At 33.1% G+C, this 10,461-nt stretch overlaps 1 protein-coding gene across 1 annotated transcript in view; it reads right to left on the bottom strand.

Annotated features, from left to right (window-relative positions):
- Window positions 1–9,598, bottom strand: part of LOC108370812 (voltage-dependent calcium channel type A subunit alpha-1-like) — a 15,664-nt gene extending 6,066 nt beyond the window's left edge. Inside the window, exons 1-4 of the mRNA XM_017626221.1 lie at window positions 9,323–9,598; window positions 8,976–9,139; window positions 2,799–2,999; window positions 454–458 (exon numbers count right to left, since the gene is read on the bottom strand). Of these exons, the coding sequence (XP_017481710.1) occupies window positions 454–458; window positions 2,799–2,999; window positions 8,976–9,139; window positions 9,323–9,447 (495 nt within the window). The 5' untranslated portion in view covers window positions 9,448–9,598. The remainder of the gene's footprint in view (window positions 1–453; window positions 459–2,798; window positions 3,000–8,975; window positions 9,140–9,322) is intronic.
- Window positions 9,599–10,461: the final 863 nt, after the last annotated feature.

Below are 10,461 nucleotides of genomic sequence, written 5' to 3'. Positions count from 1 at the left end.
AAAAAAAAATGTTAAAAGTATTTTATTTAAAAAGGCTCATTATTATTATTATTATTACACTGTGGGGACAATCTCAAATTTTGAAATGACAAAAAAAAAAACGCCGAGACACGTAGACTTAATTTTGGGCCATAGATAGTTGAACTGTATACCGTTTCTCCAGATCAGATCAGATTATCCAAAGATATTTTCATTTTTATGGAAAAAATATCAAACTTTGACAAGAAAAGTACTGAAAACAAACACCTTTTTTGTAATTTTTTCTTATTTGTGCTAAAGCCCGTTCTGTTGCCAAAAAACTAAGCTACTCACGATGAAAATCGGTTGATAAATAAAGCACTCATTTAATTTTTAGTATGAAATATCGTTTGACTAAAATTTTCCAACTTAAAAACTTAAATTTTTCTTCATTCGCAATGCAAACTTAATATAAAAATATCTCGCGAAAATTACCTGATCTAGAAAAAGGATATAAAGATCCTTAATATACGACTCAAAATTAAGTTTACATGTATCGGCGTTTGTTTGTGTCATTTTAGCGTCCCTACAGCGTGTCAGTGACTTAAGCAGATTATGTAATGTAATGCATGTTCATATGTATGTAGGTATGTATGTAAGTATGTAAGTAGTTATGTTGTGTGAATAAAGAAAACCGAATACGAATTATGACAATTACATAGAATTAAAACATTTAGAGAATGACATGAAAACTTAATTGGTCGATTAATTTTTCAACATTTGTGAGATTTTACGAAAATTTCAAATGAAATGTGCAAAAGCGTAAGTATATTTTAGGAATGTTTAAAAATGGGTACATGCATATTGATTATGATATATGTATGTGTGTGTGTGTGTGTGTTAATGGGTTTGTATGTGCGTGTGCCTACGTCTGTGTGTGTGTGTGTGTAAGGAGAATTAAAATGTACGATTGCATTTTAATAAAATGATTTAAGTGAAAGCGGCAAGTAATGCATACAATAGTTAAGAAAGGTAAAAAGGTCGCTACAGCGGGCGGAGTAAATTATAGCTGAAGGGATGAAATACGCGATTTTGGCGTACGGAAGAAAGGAAAGTTATTATTTATTAGATTTGGAATGAAAATAATGAAAGGCAAAGAAAAAAGTTTTTGCTCGCGCAAATCTCGAAAAGGACTGAAAGAGTTTGGATAATATAAGCTACATACGTTTTTAGAAGAAGGACCATCACTACTTCGAATCAACTTTAGCCCAGCTGCTCTTAAAATATTTAGTATTAAAGCTTCTACGAAAATTAAAATTAAAAAAATTTGGTTGAAGAAATAACGTGTTCGAAAAGATTTTTATCCTTTATTAGAGGTTGTTTGCGCTTAAAATTTGAATTGGACATCTTTTGAGTAAATATTTTTACTGTAGAAAATTTGCCTATTTGATTTAGCGGGACGAAATTGAATGAAGATAATCAACATCACACTTCATGTAAAATGGATCGCTGATTGCTAGATTACCGAATTTATGAAAAAGCCTTTTAATATACTGAACTAGAGATTGCAAGTAAAAAAGCCATTTTAAGAGTTTGTTTCTGGAAAGACGAGAAATAAATAGTCGAGCCTTTTTTGTGAATAGTATAAATATTTTCAGCTTACAATTTTTTCAGCCGAAATTATGTACTATATAGGTTGATTCAAGAGAGCTCCTAGTGGATTCCTTCGCTTTTACCTTATCCACCGGCACAGTATCACTGATCGATTTATTCATATTTTTCAGAGGAATTTTACCAAAACGACCCGTTTAGCAATTACCTTTCCGATTATTTTTCCATACATGTCCGTAATTTTTTTAGGTAATTAGCGAAATAAGAGTTATAAACAGCCCTAAATACTGCGCTCTGTTTGGCTAAAATCCGAGTTAGAAAAAATACAAGACACACTTTTTATTTTTTTTTTATCTAAGAAAATAAGAAGTATCCGTTTTCTTTGCTCGAGATATTAAAAATCTATATATCCTTCAATTTTTCGGTTTCTCGTGAGGATATATATGTTCGTTGAGATCTGTAATTTTTTTTTGAGAGATCAAGAAGTTATCAGGCCGCAAGGGAAAGTCAAAATATTGTAGTCATTTGAGCCATAATCAGTATCTATAGGAGGGAAGACTTTCAGTGAGTTCGAAATAAAAATGGTTTGCATGGACGAAAAATATAAAATTTTCAAGTTTAAAAATATGAACACAGAGATGCTATCACACCGAGGACATCATTCAATTCAACATTCCCAAACATACACAAAGGTATTACACATGTATGTATGTATGTATGTATGTATTTAAACGTTTGTGTACATAAATATGTACGTACTCGTAAGTATCTATGTACTATGTACATCAGTGTCATAAATAAGTTAGTGCATTGTTTGTTCTGTTAACTTCTTGTTTTTACCTACTCTATGAGTACATATGTATGTACATGTATGTAAGTGTAAGTGCTGGCTGTTAGTATTTAGATTTTTGTATGCACGCATATGACGAACGATCATGTATGTATGTATGCATTATTTCTTTGAAGTTAAATTGACAATTAAAAACATGAGAGACTGTAGACAAAAACGCAACAGATGAGAAGATGCGATGAATGAGAGAACGGTTCTTAAATTATGTTATTTTGTGTTATTTTCGAGTTATTTAATTATCGATTTCAATTGGTATTTGTTTAATATTTTTTACTCAATAGATACATTAATTTAGAAAAATCGTTAATTTTTTTTTTTGAATAAAACACATTTGATTTAAATAATTTTTTTTTTGGTTTTTTCTTTCTTGTTTTTGTACCCATATCAATCCCATAACCAAGTCTATCTCGTTCACGCATCTCCTGTAGTCGAGCGGGACTTGGCGAACGTGATCTTTGACATAGACTTGTTGTCCCATATGTGGGAAAAGGCAGTTCTGTACGCCTACTGTGCGAATAATGGCCACCATAACGAGAAGGCGAAGGCGAACGGGCCGGACTTGTCGATGCTGACCATGAACCTATACAACAACAACAATACACAGGGGTTTTGGTAGTATCAAATCTCATTTCATATCATTTACATACATTCAACAAAATAATAATAATATAAATACATTGGAACATTCGAATCTATGTATATTAGGGTGGTCCTTAAATATAGGAAGCAAATTTATACATCAAATTTTCTAAGCCTCAGCACCTACGCCAATGCTACTATAGTCGAAGATATCTCATATAAATTTTGGCCCCGATTGCAGACGGTTAAGGCGTGTCGCACAGGGGGCAAAGTTCAGATTCTCCTATNAATTTTTTTTTTGAATAAAACACATTTGATTTAAATAATTTTTTTTTTGTTTTTTTCTTTCTTGTTTTTGTACCCATATCAATCCCATAACCAAGTCTATCTCGTTCACGCATCTCCTGTAGTCGAGCGGGACTTGGCGAACGTGATCTTTGACATAGACTTGTTGTCCCATATGTGGGAAAAGGCAGTTCTGTACGCCTACTGTGCGAATAATGGCCACCATAACGAGAAGGCGAAGGCGAACGGGCCGGACTTGTCGATGCTGACCATGAACCTATACAACAACAACAATACACAGGGGTTTTGGTAGTATCAAATCTCATTTCATATCATTTACATACATTCAACAAAATAATAATAATATAAATACATTGGAACATTCGAATCTATGTAGGTATATTAGGGTGGTCCTTAAATATAGGAAGCAAATTTTTACATCAAATTTTCTAAGCCTCAGCACCTACGCCAATGCTACAATAGTCGAAGATATCTCATATAAATTTTGGTCCCGATTGCAGACGGTTAAGGCGTGTCGCACAGGGGGCAAAGTTCAGATTCTCCTATGAGGACGTCTTAACCGACTCCAATCGGGACCAAATTTTTTATTTGATATTCTCGACTTTATTAGTATCGATATTGAGTATTAAATGAAAAAAAAATTTATTTTTAATTTTTTGAGTCCGGCCTTTGACCCCTTTGCGACACGCCTTAGCCGACTCCAATCACGATCAAATTTTATACGTGATATCTTCGATTGTGGTAGTATCGATTTTGGTTATTAGATTAAAAAAATTCATTTTAATTTTTTGAGTCTCTATAGAGGAATCTGTACTTTGCCCCCGGTGCGACACGCCATAACCGTCTCCAATCGGGACCAAAATTTATCTTTAATATCTGTGACCGTGGTATTACCGATTGAGGCGGTGAGACTGAAAAAATCGTTCATTTGAATTTTTAAGAACCACCCTAATGTATATTAAGAGAAACTAAACAAATATATAACTAAGTAGTAGATATGTATGTACATATGTAGGTATGTAGGCGTTTCTTTGAAAGGTGAGATAAATTATCTGTTTGTACAAACGTTTTATTCTTCTAATTTGTGAACAAAAATTCTAAATAATATGCAAGAAAAGTATATGTAGTAAAAGCAGTGTGTCAACTAAAATTACACAAATATGTTTATATCGTCGTAGCTAAAATGAAATTGTGAAATGTTTGAAATGATTAAAGAAATGAGAGAAATCCTTAATGTATATGTAGGTTTATCTAAGTAAATGCCTACACTGAGTTGCGTAAAGCGCATTTTTTACCGGAAGAAATTCTAAATATGTACATAACTATGTATGTCTGTATCTGAATTCAAAGAGCAGCTGTGTTTGTGTATAGCGAATGTATGCGTATGACGTAATGTTGTATGAAGCAAAAATGTATTTAGTTTGGTTTAACTTTCGAGCAGAGCCGGCCACGAACTTACGTTCAATAATGACCAGAAGCTAATTGACTTCGCTGGCCATGCACTAAGCTCCAGCATAAAATCATCCACAAAATCACGTGTCTGTCTCAGGATGGAAAAACCCGATCGATATTGCTGAGATAGACGGAAACTATGCGTCCAGTGTTGGCTCGTACCACTAAAGGCCATTGAAACCAGTAGAGAAGATGGACCCGAGCTCCCAATCAATGTACCACTCCCTCATTATGATCGGACAATAACCATTGCCCAACTACACTTGAATTGCAACCCTATCATATGCTCTAACTACCACGGTATCGCCTCTATAAGGTCCTGTCGAGCTAGCTCCGTTAGAATTGAAAATTACCACTCCGAGCTTTTAGCTTTAAATGAGGAGGTACCAGGCAGGGAGACTTTCTGTTGTGCACGTTTATTAATCTTATGCTTAAAGAAGTATTATAAGCTACAGAACTGAACTGCTTATGTAAAATTTTTTATATGAGAGTTAAATTTTAGTCATATACCGTGATTACACCGAGAGCATCGATGACAAAGTTGGATAAGGAAGCAATGCGAATGGATCTGGTGGAAAATGAGGACAAGACAAAGTATCCGCTGTCATGAAACAATTAATCAGTGCACTATAAACCTCTGCACTCACGTCACTGTTGGCAGTTATAACAAGCATAGATTGGTTTATTTAGGAACTAGCATAACCACCACCCACCACATTAAACGCAGAATGACTTTTGTCAAGAAGTGTGACAGCTGTGTGAACTGTGTGAGCTTTACAACGATAGTACATTGATAGGTACCTAGAGGAAACGGGAGGTTTCCTGATCCTGTATGTCTCTACCTCTCTCTAGTGACATATTTAGGCAAAATAGCGAGCTATAACAGAGTGCCTGTTCATATTTAATATTTCCACACTGATATGAGTAGTAATTTGTTATCAAATAAATTTTAAATTCCGAATAATTTTCCTTTCTTGCAGAAAAATACTGGTTTGAAACTTAGGAAACTTAGGCTCTAGCAGGTCTATACTTACGTATGAACGTATGTATATATGTATGTAATATGAATTTATTCTGACAATATTTGTTTTTGAACTGTATTAACATAAGTGTTCCTACCAAAACGAAATTTAAAAAAAAAAAGTCACCGATAAGTGTTATTGACCTATTAAGCCTCCTCCTTGAGAAATATACCAAATATTTATTTTTATAGTAGCAAAAGCAATTATGAATTTTTATTTACACATTTGGATTTATTTGGCCTTAGATCGTATTTAAATTAATATTCATTCATATGTATGTATGTGTTTATGTACATAATCGCACAATATTTAAAATAATGCCACAGTAGGTGATTCGCATACTTAAGGTCTCGAGGTTTTGAGAACTGCCATGAACTAAAATTTGCGCCGTCAAAACAAGAACTCCCTCCCGCGTGTATTCGACATTGAGCTTAGCCATAACAAAATATGTGCATACGAATACATGGATGTAGATATATGTGTATGTATGTATGGCAGAATTAGATTTACTTCCGGGTGATTATATTTTTTTCAGCAAAGCGAGATTAACTTATTTCGGATGTTTCATATTTTAAATTCAATAAAACAATGGGTTGTAAAAACATAGTCCGCCATGAAATATGCGAAGCGCGGTTAACAAAAGTGGTAACGATTAAAATTCGCCGGTTACAAAATTATCGGTAACGTGCAGATAATACCTGTGCATTTGTATGCGAGTGGTTTGAATGTATGGATGAATGTAAATATGTACATAAGACTGTGCCAAGTAAAATAAATGTTTTGTTTCGGTCCATATGAAAATTTCGCTGTCGGTCACAAAAAATAATTGTGGCAAAATTTTTGCCCTCCATCTCCATTTTTCAGTTAGCCCTCGTAATAATAAAAAGGTTTAGTTAAAAAATACTTGACGTTGTCAATGATTTTCTTTTATTTATCATATTTGATTGTTTATTAAAAATCAGTAGCGGATTTTTTTTTATTACAAATTCGTATTTGTGCAACCGCTAACTGAAAAATGCGAATAGGGGGATGAAATTTCGTATTTTTCGTGAGCTACAACGAAATATTCCTATGGAACCGAAAGAAAAAAATCTGTCGTCTTAATTAAAACAGTATAATGTACATACATACATGTATGTATATGAATGTATGTATGTTTGTGTAAAATCATTGAAGTGCTAAGCAGAAATATGTATTTGGCCTAATTATGCAAATATGTTGGTAGGCTAAGTATCTAAGTATGTGTGTGTACCTAGGAGTATAATGTATATATGTATGCATGTGTGTCTATATAGGATATGTAAACTTTCAATTGTGTTTGGGATAATTTGTAATTTGTATAACGTTACCTTAATTCACAAAGGCCCTAACCAACACTTTTACGAAACTGCTTTTTTTACAGATTTTGGTAGGATCTATTAAAATACACCTTCTCTCAAAAACTGAAAGTATCAAAAACAAGGTAGTTATGCCACTTTTTAAAAAGGCCTATCTGCGGTTTTTGATTTACTTCTTTAGGCGACTTCAAAAAAAGGAAGAGGTTATCAATTCGTCGGAATATTTTTTTATAAATTTTTTTTCATGTGTGTTACCGCATAACTTTGGACCACGTTAACCGATTTCTATAATCCTTTTCTTTAAGCAAAGGCGCTACCTCACAGGTAGTCCCGTACTAATTTCGGTTTAGATCCGTTCATTGGATCATGCAGAAATTAACGTTATTGTTAAATTTTTATATGAGAATTGAAACCGGTTTTGCTTTTGGCTTCTTCTGCAAAATAGAAAATGTGCTGGTTAGGGCCTTTGTGTGAATTAAGATAACAACAAGTTTATTGTAGGCATGAAAATGACGAGTGAATACTAGGTATATGCATTGGGAGGGTCTGCATGAGTACGTTCAAAACCGTTAGCATGCCTTGCAAAAATTTTACTAAACTCATAGATGTGCATACATAGATCAACAAATAAAAACAATTTTTTTTAATTTTTGTAACTAAACAAATAGCAAACCCAACTTTGAATTATCTTAATAGTGTTAATGTTTAGATGGAAACATATACAGCTAAATAAATATTTAAAAAATATTTTAGTGATTTGTGTTTACTTTTAATGGACTAACACAGGTCGACCATTTTCGAATGATAAGTTTTTTTTTACTCAAATATGAACTTTTAACGGAGCTCGAGGATAACCTTGTTTGTTTTTTTGCCTTCATCAGGCAATACAATTTCTGAGAATAAAGAATACATATTTAAAAAAAAATAGCCGACGCGCTGAGATCCTGGCGGGTGCAAACGTATAACATTATCCTAAGCACTAGTTCAGATCTACAACTGGGAGAGTTGATCTCGGCGAGGAACTCAGCGACACTCTATCTCTATTAATGGGGAAGTTTTAGTTATCTTTGAGGACTGCAAAAATCAGTTTTCGGTACTGACGATAGCATCTGCTTGAACTATGTATAGTAGGGCGGGTCAATTTACTTTCGCAATTTGGCAAACTCCAAATTGATTTTAGACCCATGGTTTCTTCGGCAAATTTGCTTATAATTACACGTATAATCCTCCTGTGCTATGCCCTAATGTATAGCCAAGCAAGTCAAAAAATATACAATACAATCATTGTATCAATAAATGATGAAAAATGATGTGAAAGCGGTGGAATTGACGAGGTTGGCAGATGGTTTGTTTAGACAAATCTCAAGCAATAGAATTGGGATGCCTTGTTGTAATATGTATTAAATTCTCGACAGAGACCTTTAGCTTGCCTGACTGTCTTCTTAATTTTTGACTTTAACAAAAATAAAGCTTCAGGTCTGCAAAAGCTCAAAATTATTCAAATTTGTAGGAACTATAAAAGTGCTCTAGCCTCCCCGCAAGCATGCAGAAGGAAGCCAACCCAAGAAATTGCATGGGAAACAACAACCAACCAGGTAATCTTGGTTCTTATAAACTGGGCTGGGGAAAATTTTTTCAGTACTTAAAATATAGAAAAATTAATTTACGCTTGGTGGACCTGTGTTAGCCTAATTTATGAACATATATGTAGATATAAGTAAAGTCTAGGCAAGTATTTAGTAGTCGAAGTGTATCTTTAAATATATTTAACAAAGTGTACATAACTATTTAAATAATAATTACAAAAGCAAAAAACAATTTAATAGAAACTATAGCTATGTATGTATTATATTTGTATACCTCTTGGATAACGCGGATGCCCATATCCGTGCCTTGGATGACGGGTCTCCTTGACCATCTCTACAACATTAGATACGGTATCGGAGAACCCAATATCATGATGTATGTATTGATGGCCTCGCCGTCTAGGACTTGGAGATCTGGCCAATGGAGATCCGTTATGTCTGATTTAGTATGATTATTGCAATTATGAATATTTTTTTATTAATTTTTGAATCAATTAAACTCATTAACAGCATACATTTGTTGTATTTTTGTGTATACTTTAGTGAGTTTTTTGTTGTTTTGTTTTGTTTTCGAATTCGAAAATATGTAGTGTAGAAACATAGTATTGTTTTGGTACTCACCTTAAACTCGGCGAACGGCGATGATGACCATTGTGATACGCGTGACCAGGATGTAAATGACCAGCATCGGCACCGGTTAACGATTCCTGAGAAGGATGTCTCGACGCATCCTGCAGTTCCAGCATCTGGCAGATATCAACACGAAAGCAAACGTTTTATTTAGTAATGTGTTGTTACATAATCAATATTCTACAACAACAGCCGATACAGTAAGTACTTTTGGCAGGAAAGATTTACAAATATGTTACACAATTCAGTAAATAATTAGGTTATTAATTACGTAATTAAGTAAGAGGGGTATACATGTAGTTAAATATATTTTGTATATTTATATAAATATATTACTTTTGACAAACGTTAACGTATACATATATTTTTTATTTTTTTAAAGGTTACAAAAAAGTTAAATGCAGGGTAAATATGTTTGTATGATTATAGTTACATATGTATGTAGTACATACATATATATATATATATAGATATATATTGAACACTTACAAATATAAATATTTGATTCTACTTAAGGCAGTATACTCATTACGCATTTTTCTATTGGTAACTTTTTTTTTTTNGTAGTACATACATATATATATATATATATATATATTGAACACTTACAAATATAAATATTTGATTCTACTTAAGGCAGTATAAGTAATTTTTCTATTGATAACTTTTTTTGTTTTGCATATTTTTTCGCACTAAATTTTGACTAGTTTGGATTGTGACACTATTCACTGCTAGCTCATCTAAAGCTCTGTCCTATATTTATATTTAGTAAAAAAAAATAATCAACAAATAATGATCATCTAAAATCATTTATAAAGGAATAGGTCAAATGAAAACTAAATCAAATCATAGATTTCGAATGCAATTCGACGAAGACGAAACTACACACTAATGCAGGAAAATGCAAGTACACACACATACATAGATATTGTAGCAAAAAAGTTAGATTAAGTGTGCTGAATAGCCGGAGAAATGTGCATGCAGCTAGGGTAGGTAGTAAATAGAAGACTCTAAAAAGGATTGACAAGCATTTGCAGGGCATAAAAAACTGATGCGTTTGCACTGCTGAACTGAAATTGACTGAGCTTGTGATTGCACGCATTGCATGTGGAATGTTGCATGTACTGCTT

This window comes from Rhagoletis zephyria, unplaced genomic scaffold, assembly GCF_001687245.7.
Source record: "Rhagoletis zephyria isolate East Lansing unplaced genomic scaffold, Rhagoletis_zephyria_1.1 Rzeph_scaffold_04489, whole genome shotgun sequence".
Taxonomy (NCBI): domain Eukaryota; kingdom Metazoa; phylum Arthropoda; class Insecta; order Diptera; family Tephritidae; genus Rhagoletis; species Rhagoletis zephyria.
Note: the sequence above shows the minus strand (reverse complement) of the source record. Positions and strands in the feature narration are given on the sequence as shown.